At 38.8% G+C, this 13732-nt stretch overlaps 1 protein-coding gene across 1 annotated transcript; it reads right to left on the reverse strand.

Annotated features, from left to right (window-relative positions):
• Positions 1-1374: 1374 nt before the first annotated feature.
• chp1 (calcineurin-like EF-hand protein 1) lies at positions 1375-13039 on the reverse strand. The gene is made up of 7 exons (XM_026939415.3): positions 12639-13039; positions 10190-10262; positions 6229-6309; positions 4992-5116; positions 4419-4480; positions 3427-3549; positions 1375-2664 (listed from the first exon to the last, which is right to left on the reverse strand). Exons 1-7 carry the CDS (start codon positions 12703-12705, stop codon positions 2611-2613), a joined length of 585 nt encoding a protein of 194 aa, XP_026795216.1. The 5' UTR covers positions 12706-13039; the 3' UTR covers positions 1375-2610.
• Between the last annotated feature and the right edge of the window lie 693 nt (positions 13040-13732).

Here is a 13732-nt window from a genome sequence, read left to right on the forward strand (position 1 = left end):
AGTACCATTTTAGACAGGCAATTTTTGAAACAAGAGTGTGCTGCATGAGAAAAGTAGATCATATTCACTTTACATGTCCAGCTCAAGTCACACTCGAATACTCTGTCAAAATGACCTTTTTCCACTCCTCACAGTTGCCTGGGCAAAACTCTGCTTATTCATTATACAGTCAGAGTGAACCATTTATCGCCATGGTTAGGCCTACATTCGTTTTCTACTCTTTGGCAATGTAAGCGACGCAGCACACTTTGCAGGTTTGCAGTGTTTGTTGCTCTCATTCAGACATACACTATATGACCAAAAGTTTATGGACACCTGGCCATCACACCCATATGTGGCTCTTCCCCACACTGTTGGAAGCACAGAACTGGATGTCTTTGTGTGCTGTACCATTACAATTTCCCTTCACTGGAACTAAAGGGTGCAAACCTGCACCAGCATGACAGTGTTCCTGTGCACAGAGCGAGATCCGTGAAGACATGGTGTGTTAAGGTTGGAGTGGAAGAACTTGGGTGGCCTACACAGAGCCCTGACCTCAACCCCACTGAACACGTGTTTGAATTGGGAAAATTCTACAAAAAAATGTCAGCTTTACAGTTCTCATTATTCTCATTTCCCCCAGAACTGTTTAAAGGAGTAAAATATGTTTAAATATCACGAGTCACCTCGAACAAAGACTTAACCAACACGTCCTCTCAGAAATCCACCCAATAATCACACCTGCTTACTTAACAATCACCTGCAAATTGTGCCATCGATCACAATAGAAGCATGGGTCTCTTCATGGGTCATTTCGTGAGTGTCGACTGAGAGTCACCTGCTGTGATTGTGCTTCTCAAATACAGCATCACAAAAGATGTTCCAGGTCAATTGTGCTCTGTATTGTCATACTCAGCAATGCAAATAATGGTCATCAGAAAAGGCTTGCACACAGCGCTGATTTAGCCTGCACTTAAAGTCTGTATTCAATTTCCTGAAAATACATATAGCTACAAATTAAATTCAACATAAATAATACTTTAATTTTTTTCCATTTCATCTTAATTCTTTTGGCAAAAAACATTACTTTTTTTTTTTAATTTGCAAGCAAGCAAGCAAGGATTATTTTTACTTTGGAAAGATAATTTTGTAATATGACAAGCAGTGAGAGAGAGAGATAGAGAAAGAGAGAGAGAGAGAGAGCGCGAGCAATGTATTGTCAATTCTGTCTAAGCTTCTGATTTCATCTACATTGTTTTAAGTTCTTTTTACAGAATAAAAATTGTTCAGAAAAGTGACATTTATAATGATATTGATATTATATTCTTGTCTAGCCCTAGTCTAGTCTTTAGTTCATATCAAACACTGAAATGACTGAAATATACAACAAACCAGTATGGCACTTATTTTTATTTGACCAAAATCACACTTTCTTTCTTTCCCCATAATATCTGTATGACAGAATATATAACTAAAAAAAATCCCACTGAGTAGTAAAATTGAAATTGATTGAGTCCATCTCTTAAAGTTACAAACCCACAATCATCATCAGCCACTATCCATAACATTACAGAGACGTATACATGAAGAGAGAAGCAGCAAGCCCTGCTGAAGTAATGTACAACAAAGAGAATTTTCAGAATCAGCAGTGATGTGAGTTTATCGTTGCTAAAGCAGGTAGTGTAAGCAATATAAATGAACAACATTTGATCACTTGAGGCAGTTAATATGTGAAATAACACATTAACAGTGTTGTTTTATGTGAAGGCTTGGACAGTGCAGCCCACTGAACCTCGATTTCTCTCGAAAGTGAGAAAGCAGTTTATATGACTGTGTGAATCAGAAGGCCATCAAACTCTGTGGTCAATGCTAATGTTTAACTAAATTACCAACATTGCTAATTAGAGCTGACAGACAAGATTATAACCTGAGGAGGAAAATATTTATTCATTTATTTATATCAGGTTGCAGTCATATCACTCAGCTCTAACATATGTATCATGTTGTCTTAAAAACCAACAAAAAAGTAAACCTGAAAGCTTCGGAATGCTTTCAGGAAATGTTCAGTCAAATCCGGAGAGAAAAGACTCCACAATAAGCCTTTATCGCAATACTTCCTTTACTGATCTCGTCTCCCATATATCCAGAAATAAGGTTATGAAAACTTTTTTTTTTGGGGATATGTGCAAATGTCAAGTTGAAGGTCTGTTTGCAGTAAGTGTTAAGTTGATTAAGACAGACAGAACACATTAAAAGCAACAGATTTGGCTCTGAATACGATAACCCACGATAACTGTTCAAACTACTCCACCACTACGCCCACTATGTTGAACGGAACAATAAGAGAGCTGGGTTCAAACCAGAAATTGTCCAGAATAAATAAGAGTACAGCCGGGCTGACCGGGTCAACAACTGAAGGCACATGAATATTCCCTTTGATCCAAACAACAATGCGAGTGTGATTGCGAGCGATGATTTGACAGAAGAAACGAATAAAAACACAAAGCGACAATGCCCATAAGATGAGTAATCGGAGCCGAGGAGGCCGAAATGCGACAGACCAGCGGCGGGTCCCACACGGCACGAACGGCCTTGAATTAGAGTGCGGTCCAGCGGGAAGCGAGTGGTGCTTCAGTGCAAGAAGCGAATGCTCATCTTCTGCTCAACATCAACTTTCTCCAGCACCTGAAATGAGGTAAACAGACACCATGCACATGCATCAATAAATGAGGAAACGTCACATATAGTGAGTGCATCACCGGTCAATGCAGTTATTACACAATCCATAATGATATTCAACATGCACAACAGACAGCTCTCAGACAGCTGTGTTTCATTTAGGGACAAACTCAGTGAGCTTTTATCATGAGACGCAGAGAACATAAATGTGACACGAACCACATGACATGACACGATGATCCTAAATATAGTCCCTAACACGTGCACCTGACAAAAAGGGGAAACCTTCTGGGTTTTTAAGTACTGGTTTTCAAAAACCTGTATTTACCTACTTCCAGGTAAATGCAGGTTACTTATTCAAATTAGCTACAGGCAGACACTACTTTTATAAAATATTGCAATAATAGGTAAGCTATGATGATGCTGACACATACCAATTATATATATAAAAAAGATATTTGCCCGGTTCCATGTATTCTCTCCTTCAGGCTGAGCGGCAGCCATTTTTTAAAAAAAATCTTTTAAAGTTTTATCTTTTTTAAAGGTTGAATGGGGTAATGGTTAAACTAGCCAGGAGAAGCTTCTTTTAAGTCATAACTACAGCTAAGGTATTGATTAAATCAGATCAGAGTGATAGATCTACCTACCTCTGTTTATTCATAAACTGACTTTAGAAATTTGTAAGCTACCCTTTTTAACCTCCAAAATAACATGCATTCATTCTGTCCGACTCTTCGGCATATAAACAAGACTCTTGTGCCGTGTCACCTTGATGAACTCGCTGAAGGAGATGCACATGTCTCCGTTGGTATCGGCCTCCTGGATGGTCCGGTCTGCGATGCTGCCCAGCTGCTCGTCAGAAATATTCACACCCACCATCATCCGCAGCACCTGAGCACACACACACACAGGAGCATGAAAGAGATACACTGATGCACCTTGTAGTGTGGCCAGGTTCATCACTCGCCAGTTACTGGGTGGATTAATGTAACCCCATTTAACTGAGAGGATCATTTAAATGATTGGCAAACAAAGAAAACATTTTTTATATATTATAGTTTTACACTACAGTGCCATTGAATTCTCAACTCAGATTGGTCAGAAGGTTGATTAATTCTCTAATACTGCAGCTCTGACAATAGTGGTGGCTGTAACTTTTTTCGGAGTTTTCCGACATGGTAAAGTCTTCAGGACAGGAGTTTACACGTCTCTGTAACATGACAAGCCTTATTAACTTAAAAACAGAGAGGCTGGTCAGGGAATGACTGTTTATAGGTGATATAATGTAAGTGATAGGAACTAACATTAAACTGATAGATAGAATGTTTAATTAATAAAAAAAATTGTAATCATTGGGATAAGAGGAATAAAACACTTTGGGACATGCTGTTATTGAAAAACAGTCAACTTCGGAGTGGTAACAGTAACTCTGCTCCACATCAGCCGCATCACCCCACCTCACTGTTGATTATTTTCCTATGACCGCACACCCCCCCAAGTGATCTATGCCTTACTTACTATCATGTGAATATTTGATCTGAGATTTTCCTGCACTGGTCCTGAACCCTGTGACATCAGTGGAAAATAAGGAGTGTCTGAGGGCCTTCTTTTCTCCCAGCACTCTAATAAACAGGTGGTTTCAGCTGACACTGAGGAGTGTCTCAGAGAGGATTAGTTAAGAAACAAAGCTGACTATGTTTCCTCAAAAAAAGAAAAAAAGTGAGCCGTTAAGACACCGAGGATTATGGAAATTTACTCACCTGGAGTAGCTCATCTCGAGAGATTTTATCATCTCGGTCCAAGTCATAGAGACGGAAGGCAACTGGAAGAAGGGAAAAAAAGAAGACAAATAGAAAATAAATGACTGACAGAGTCGAGCTGAGACTATTGGCTGCATATTACAGTGAGAGAAACCTCTGTATAAACAAGGTTCTGACATCAAACATCTTGTCTAACATCTCAGGTTGGTCAAATTAAGCAATGATTAACATAACTGTCCTAGAATGAATAAATATTGTTGCTTATTTGAGAAGGTCCACTCTGCTTGTCTCCAGCTCTTTTTAATAAAAGTGCATACTATCCGCAGCACATTCTTAATGGTGGTTTAATAACTATTTGAGAAAAATTACACACACTCACTCACACCGTATGCTTAATCTTGTCAATGCCCTAAAAAACACTTTTTAACTCGTATGCGGGCAGGCGTGTACTCGTCTCGGGCACGTGATGCGATGCGATGGTTTCATTAGCAAATTTAACAGTATGATGTATGGACAAGTTTTCGGAGATAAGCTCTGAGGCTTCTATGACCATCACAGTGACAGCAGACTCACAGAGCAGTTTGTTGTTCCTGCTGTTGAGCGGCTCGATGTTTGGGTCTTTGTTCTTCTCGTTGTCTTCGACGGGCCGGAAATGTGCCAGCGTCCTCATGAAGCCTCTAAAGTTCACCTGATCCTCTCTACACAAAAGATACACAGAGGCAGACATGAGCAATGTGCAGCATTGCAAAGGAGATCATCGGGCTAAGCTTTTTGAAAGTCTGATTTATAAACAACAGGTCACTCTTAAACATCCTCCTGGGAAAAAAGGCAGGAGGTTTCTATGACAAACACATATGTAAAGTTTATTTTAGGTCCTACACGCCCAGCTTTAACTTCTCAAAGCAAACCACTCACTCCAGAAGAATAAAGTAAAAACACGTATGTGCATTACATTAGAGCCCAGACCTAGAATTATGCCGCCTACGTGCCAATCTTTCTAGGAACATAATGATACAGTCTCTAAAACACTGGCTCAAACATGACCACGGTAAGAAACTAAAAAACCCACAGGGTGGAGAGACACAGAGAACACGATGTCTTAATAAAGAAAGTTACTCTGTCCCTGTTGTCAGAGACGTGTTTCATAATAACACTGCAATCTTCCTGCGTGCAGTCTGAAAGAGGATGGGTATTATGACACACACACACACACACTGTAACAATTGTGGTGACACTTTTTTTTTTTTTTTTTTTGTCTCAATTTTTCCATGGAGCTTTAAGAGTCATCTAAAGCCACAGCCCAACAGACTTCACTAAACCAGCTTTTCTAAGGTTTATAAATATTAATATTAGATATCTGGACTTTGCCCAAAGCGAGATACTGTTCTGAGATACTGTTACCAAGGCAGCCCCTTGGTAACCAAGACAACGCTCAGTAACCTTCTGTTCCGCAATATGTGGCGTTTTGCAAGATGATTTCCAGTGTGTTCACGTGCACAAATATGTCAGTCAGTTCCCGGCGTAAGTGGATCAGAAGTCGTGTTGAATCATATTCACGCCTGTATCGGACGCGCAGTATATTTTACTGACAGCCGTTTCAGCATGAACAGAATGTCGCTAAACAGTACACCGTGTTCTAACTGTTCGATGAGCTCGAAGCATGAGGAAAAAAAAAATCCTACATAAAACATCACCAAGCCATGGTTGAATCAGTTTTTATTAATGTTACATACAAATACATGTTATTTGTATCACTATATTACTGTGATAAACATTATGAGATAATTACTCTAGATACATTAGCACTCACCCCTCTGAGAAGAAGGCATTAATTATCCGATCACCAAGAGGGTTGATGGCCAGCTCGGGAATTCTCTGGAAGTCTTCACGGCTGAACAGGAAAGAGGAAGAGAGAGTTTTATAGCTTTTTAAACATTCCTATCTGTCCATGGTGCCTTATTTCATTATTCTATGTCCAATAAGGTTAATGTTTCAGCTAAAACAATGTCTGACACATCATTTACAACATTATAATAATGACACTTCATCAGAGGTAAGTTTTCACACGGGAAAATTCAGGACGTTCAGGATGGTTTGGTGCTTTGCTGTATCTCGCTGCCTTTATTTTCATCTTATTAACCTCAAAAGAGAACGAGAGTGGTGAGGGAATGACTGTTTATAGCTGTTATATAATGGAAATCATAATAGCTATTAACTCATTTCCCCAAGATTAAATGTAACTATAAATGGATAAAAAAATATGACGTGTCCTCCTTTAATAAATACATTTTTTTCAGTTGGCAAACTGTTTTGTTATATGAGGAAGTAAACACTGCTGACATTTGAACTTTGGAGTGGTAACAGTATCATTGTTCACTGCTTTCCTCTAACAACATGTTTTTTTTTTAATATATATATATCGTAAAACATCCCCTTACGCAGCAGCTGTATTAAATTTAGAGCCGAAAGTAAGCATTTTTCCTGCAGTTTCTCCTGCAAGACTTTCTTCTTCTTCAGATAATGTCCGAGTAAGAATGACTGTGTGCTTGCTCAAAGTATATTTTCACGCACAACCGAGGCTCATGTTATGGCAACTAACCACTGACCAAGTCACCTTCAACTAACGTGAGCGAGTGTGACAGAGACAATGTAGCGTGTATGTCCTGACCCAAGGACACAGAACTTCGGATTCTGTGTACTACTGAAACAATCTCAGTTCTACACTACCACGTCTGTCGGAGTATTTTCACTGTAAATAAAGTTAAACATAGTCCAATATATTGGCCACACAGATACATCATGCTGTGATTAACACATGAAACAATGACTAGAACTGTTTAAAGAGTAAACAGAAAAAAAAACACACCCAGATATTGTACTATTTTATCAAATTACTCATTTCAGAGGAGTTGTTTGAGGTCCTAGAAGATATGGAGCGTCTGATATCTTTTCTTGATCACAATCCGATTGGCTCTCCTGCTAGCGCTGCATAAAATGCGTAATAAAATTGTGATCTCAATTCCTTTCTCAATGCAATTGCAAGAAAAAGAGATGAAACAACATGGGAGAGCTGAGAGAACTTTAAAATAATTTTAAAATGCCTGCTTGTAGTGAGACTTATTATGAGCAAATGTTCATATTATGTACTGAATATTAACTTACCACCAAACAAACGCAGACTAAATGTATGAAATAAATGAATGAACGAATGGGATGAGTGAGTCACGGCTACGCATGCTTTCTTGCACAAAACTCGCCATAAACATTTAGCTTGTTTATTTATCAACACCGATTTTCACCCTCAAGTGGTTTATGACTTATTCCCAGCACAAGAACAGAAACATCACCACAGATAATTATTAATACTGCTGCATTCCTTTAAACTTTGTTCCTGCTTCTGGCACTTATTTCGCTCAGGATTTCTGCTACTGAAGTACAAACGTGCTGTTAATCCGTAAACGCAGACTAGCCATCTCTCACAGACATCCGCTGGGAAGATGTAGCTACAACGCTCTCTTACAATAATGCTAGAATATAATAATAAATGTACTTATTGTTCCTTACTAAATTTGTCATGAGTGAGAATCATGATCTCGACTCTAAGACAGACATCGTGAACATGTAAAGCTGGCTTAGGATAAATGCAAAGTGTACACAAGAAGAGTCTCGGAAAGAAACAAAACACACTGCTCTATGGACTTTTCTCTCTACTGTTGTCTGACAAAGGCAAGGCATTAAAAGAGTTTGCACTCAGATTACACAAAAACGTGCCTGAGATAAAAGGATGATCTACACTGTACAGAGGTCAGCTATCAGCATGAGTCAGCACTCCTGTGCGAGTAGAAATGACGCCCACTTTCCCCCCAGAAAGACAGATTTCTTGAGAAACAGCTGTAACGCCGAGCCTGCCTCACAATTCATTTACATTTTAGAGTTATTCATTTCACAGACGCTTTGACACAAAGGGGCAGAATCCAACCCTAGCATGCCACGGAAAAATTAACTTGAGCAGAGATGCCACGGAAAAATTAACTTGAGCAAAGGAAGAAAGAAACGCTTACAAAACATTCCCATTCCCTTGATCTCATACAACAGCGAAACACAGTTTATAATAACGCTTAATGTTGTGGAAAGTTCACGTTATCGCTTACGTTATGACAGATATAAACAGCCATTTCCTCACCAGCTTATGTTTATTTCTCCCTCTTGAAGTTAATAAGATAAAAAGTGCAGCTTGTCATGTTATAGGGAAAGAGCAAAAAAAGTCTTCCGTCCTGAAGACTTTCCTGTGTCGGAGTGCGCTGACACTGGAGACTCCTTCCAAAAAAACAAACAAACAAACAAACAAAAAAACCCTAAGTAAACATCTCACGGTTAGCGATTTCACACAGGGTTTCGGTTTTGCGAAGCATCCAACACATGTCTCTACGCAAGCTGTTACTACAGAAAGAGCTGCTGTTCTTTCGACACCTTCACCTTCTTCTTTACATATAGTCTATCTGTAACATATACCTAAATGTCTTACTTTTAAATGTTTATCAGTGTTCTCCCATGACAGGGAAGGAAACCTCTCTGATAGTTTGAAACGTAGCTACAAAAATTACAGTCTATCTAGCAACAATGTAGGATATATACAATTTTTATTTCAAGGTCATGTCTGAGCAGCACACATCCTTGGTATGCTTTTTTCGTCTGTAAACTATATTCAAAAACTGTAACAATCACAGTGATGAGAAACTCGAGTCACCAATCACTAGCAAGAGAGAGCACATCTAGACAGATTATACTACACACACCACACACACACACACTGTCTGAGGGTGTGTCTACTTCAGTGGTGCTCTCAGAAGATGTAGCGATGTTAATCTACTCTTAACAACACAGCTGATCTTTGAGCTTAACAACCACTAAACTAAAGTGACATTAAGGAATGACATTAACTATGTTCCTTTTATTCATTTGGATGTTTTTTTTTGGTCCAGGAAGACACAAGTGGGCTAGAATGATCTAATCCAAGCCTACAGGTGAACAGTCAAGAGTTCAGTAAACCAGCTCAAAAGCCCAGCGAGCAAGTAACTGCTCCAAAGTGTTTGCCTTGGCTGCAAGGCAAATCATAACGGTCTTAACGTGCTCATTAACGTGGCATGCATATCACAGCACCCTGTCAGTGATTGTTTGACAACAGCATGCCTCATCGTGCTTTATTCCTTGCATGTGAAAAAAAAAAAAAAAAAAAAAAAAAATGGATGGTAAGGGGAAAAAAGTGTCACATTACCATGTGTTTAGCTTTTACTGATTTACTTTTGCCAAGAAACATGACAAAGAACCACCCACTTTCCCACAAAACTCTCCAACTTTTAAAGATTTTATTTATTTATTTTTTTTTTGGAAAAATTGAAAAACTGTTTTCTTGTTGGAACAGCTGCCCTGTATAGAAAAATATACAGAGAAGACTGAGAAGAGAAACATCTGCCTATTTGTCTTCATGTTTCTACAACCCTGAGATACAGTAGTTTTAAATGATAAACATGAATATCATTTACAACTGCTCGAAAAGCTCATCGTTCACATTAATTCTGCACAATGAAAATTACCTAACACTTTGTCATGAACACTAGAAGCAACTTAAATGACGAGTTGTTTCTCCGTTTTGTAGCAAACGCGTATCAAATTAATTAATTGTCAGTTCTGGGGTTTTAGGAGTGAACACTGATATACCGATCTGCGTCAGTGTACAGTTCTTATCTGTGTGTGTGTGTGTGTGTGTGTACCTGAGAGCGCCGTTCTCGCCCTTGTCCAGGCTGTGGAATCGGCTGTAGAGGCGAGTGATCTGACTGTGCGAGACTGAAACAGACACAGATATCATCATCAGCCCTAAAACCATAAACAATTAAGTCACAGACATAAACCATGGCTGTATGAAAGCTCAAAATCACAATTATCTTTTCGCTCAATGTTACACTTTATTGTTTTATAAGCCTATATTGCTTCATATGTATAAATAAATCATTAAATCAGAATACGACCGCTTTAAGTTTGAAGTATGCTTGAACCCATTGGAAAAATATGACAATGAGTGATAAAGACTTTTAACAAAAACCCAAGTCCTGTGTTTTCTTAAAGACTGGTTATGTCGTGACTCAGGTTGCGTTATGCTACACTCTTTACTCCAGGATTAGTCTGGTCTGTCCTGTTCTTAGTGTATCACCGCTGACACGTAGCGCTGCTTAATGTAGGCAAAACACCACAGTGTTAAGGGTTGTGTGAAGCTAACTGGGATTAATAAAACCCACAAGGACACAGTTATGGGCTGGTTACTGGGATCAGGTGCATATTGTGATACATTGCTGTTGAAAAAAAAATTTACATATGAGATATATATCATGCATCCCTACAGAGAAGAACAAGAGAGAAGCAGCAGTCATGTGCGCGTGTGTGTGTGTGTGTGTGTGTGAGTGTGTGTGAGTGGTGCCGCAACAAAACCACAGTGGTGTGAAGATCACAGGGTCAGAAAAGCCGTCCTGGGACAAATAAGGGAAGAAATTAGCAGGATGAAAATCTGCGTAGTACTAGCTCATTGTCAAGAAGAGAGCCAGTTCAAATCCTAGATCCAGAAACCCTTCAATTGCTTAGGTCTACACTTAGGACTAAAACATCTACCATATGTAAATGTTCTGGCTTTGAGAGCTGCAGGCAATATGTAAACGTGTAACATCTATTTAACTATTTAAAACACTGGTCGTAGGTCAAGACGATCATGTTAACCAAGTTAATCAAGCGAGACCACGAAGAAGAGGAATGAATATTAAGCACTGTTAGGACGGGATAAGAGTTCCAGATTAGGATTACAGATAGCACACACCAGCAAAAAAACGGTGGAATAGATATCGGAGAAAACATATCGGATATCGGATCCTTCACAACTGGCGAAGATTTGAATTGAAATTGATAGATAAGTGTATTTTTGGAACTGGAGACTCGACTGTTTTTCTTCTGTTAGAACTGATTTTATTACATTTACAATGTGACTGATTTTTGTGTGAAATAGTGCTCAAGTGCTCAGTTAAAAAAAGAGACACATTTTAAACCTTAGTAGTTTTCAAGGAAAAAACAATATCAATATTGGCTGATGCTCAAGGGTTCAGTATCGGGATCGGAAAAGAAAAAGCGATATCTCGGATTATGATCGATACGCAGGACTTAAGTACGGATCCGAAGAAGGTTTTCACGATATACGCATGATCGTCACACTACACGCTACTCCCACGCGTACTAGTACATTCACGTCATATCGATACAAACTAGCTGTTTTGACCTTGCGCTTGTTGTCACATAACATGCACAGATCATACGTGTTCTAGGAACTCGATAACTTCCCGAAAACTCCTAGAAGTGTTGCTTCTCTCACAACCTCATCTATACTTTATTGCTTTGCAAAAAAAAAACAAAAAAGAACACACACACAACCCCTCTTTTTCCATAGGATATAATGCAATTTTTTGCCAACAAAGAGACACAACACGTCACCTGGGGTTATTTTATAGAAATGGCAGTATGTCGGACACGTTCATTCACAATCCTTAAAAACGTACTGACATAATGAACTATTCGTAAATCCCACAGATACTCCAATAATCATCACATTACTAAAACTAATCCAGTCTGAATAGGGCTTTATGTGTTCAGTCGGTTATACCAGTGGTCCATAAACAGCAAACCAACGCCACAGATCTACGAAATATTCTATATTTAATCACAATGGTACACTCTTCACAATCCATTATTATCAAACTTAGATTGAGTATTGAGCACTTATAATTTTGCCTTTTTGACTGGACAGTGAAATTAAATGTTCTCCACAAGAAGTCAGAAACAGTCAGCCTCTAAGCTGTGTAAGTAAAGACTATAAAAACTCTACTATAAAACTGTGGTATAAGTAAATCTACAAACTCATACTGTACATTAAATAATGTTCATGAAACAAATATGTACTCAGAAAGTCTGTGGAATTTATTTTACAGTTAAACCAAAAGGTTTTGAGAGTAACAGTAGTGGTACGACATTCATCTGCATTCATGCAATAATAGAGATCTTCTTATTTATTGTGTAAGTGTAATAAAAGAAAGTATTATGTAGCCTGTTAGTAACAGCTCCAGGCTTTGCCTAACTGTGTGTAGAAATCCTTAAGGTTCAAGTTAGTGAGCTTAGCCATCAACTTACATCCAGTTTCCTTTTTAATTTCCTCGATATCCTCCTCTCGGAGTAGAGACGATGCTCTGGAGCCCATGTCTCTTCTTTCTTTCTTTCTTTTTCTCTCTCTCTTTCTTTCTTTCTCTCTTATCACCTTTAATTTCTTTTTGCTAACTCAACCGTCCTGCTTAGCCGGCTAAGCTAACGGTTTCACACCGCGACTGATTAGCTCACTAACTTTCAAAAAACACACAAAACGTGATGTATTTTCACTGTATATCCACGCTAAAGATTATCCAGATACTTCTATGCCCACTCTCAGGTTGGTACTTGTATGACAAACCTTTCACACATACGCCAAAGAGAGCTAATTTCGCTAACTAACCAGCACCCGAAGAGATTTTAGATACAGTGCACCGCTGTACCAAAGCGAGTCGGTGTGTCTGTGACATCACCCGCCTCCTTAGCTCTGATTGGCTGATATTAATCTAACCCAGTTTTTAATTGGATAGTTCACATGTCAGTCATGTCAATGTGGCCACCACACCCCTCAGAAAAGCTGAATCCCAAACGGCCCTCTGTAGGACAAACAGTGCACTACGTGTACCCTACATAGTGCACTCTTTTAATGAACAGCGCTCAATTTGGGAGCCAGCTGAAAGATTGATAGCAATTTTGCTAGCTTATTGACCATTAAAATCAAGTTAATTCGCTGTAGTGACATTTAATATGGCGTTTTGTTTGAAAGACGAGCCTACTAAAGGATTCTTCCTTGTGTTGAAGTAGTAGTTGTATAACAATATTAAAGAATAATACCACAGCCTCTTCAAAATACACCGTATCACAATCACACAAAAAAGTTTTAAAGGTGCAGTAGTCAATCTTTATATATACATATTTTTTTACTTGTTCCAAATAACCTGGAAAAAATGTAGCTCATGATGAAAAATAATTGTTTAAACAAGGTCCTCAGCACATGTGTGTTAATTAGCTGAGAAAACCTGTTTGGAAAGCTGACTTCCGGTCTGGAAGAATTGTTTGTGTTGGTCATTTTATAGGCGCGCTAGATCTTGGGGGCGGAGCTTCCTGAACATAGGTAGGAATGGGAGATGGGCTCAATTAGA

The sequence above is a fragment of the Pangasianodon hypophthalmus genome, chromosome 3 (assembly GCF_027358585.1).
Source record: "Pangasianodon hypophthalmus isolate fPanHyp1 chromosome 3, fPanHyp1.pri, whole genome shotgun sequence".
Lineage (NCBI taxonomy): Eukaryota > Metazoa > Chordata > Actinopteri > Siluriformes > Pangasiidae > Pangasianodon > Pangasianodon hypophthalmus.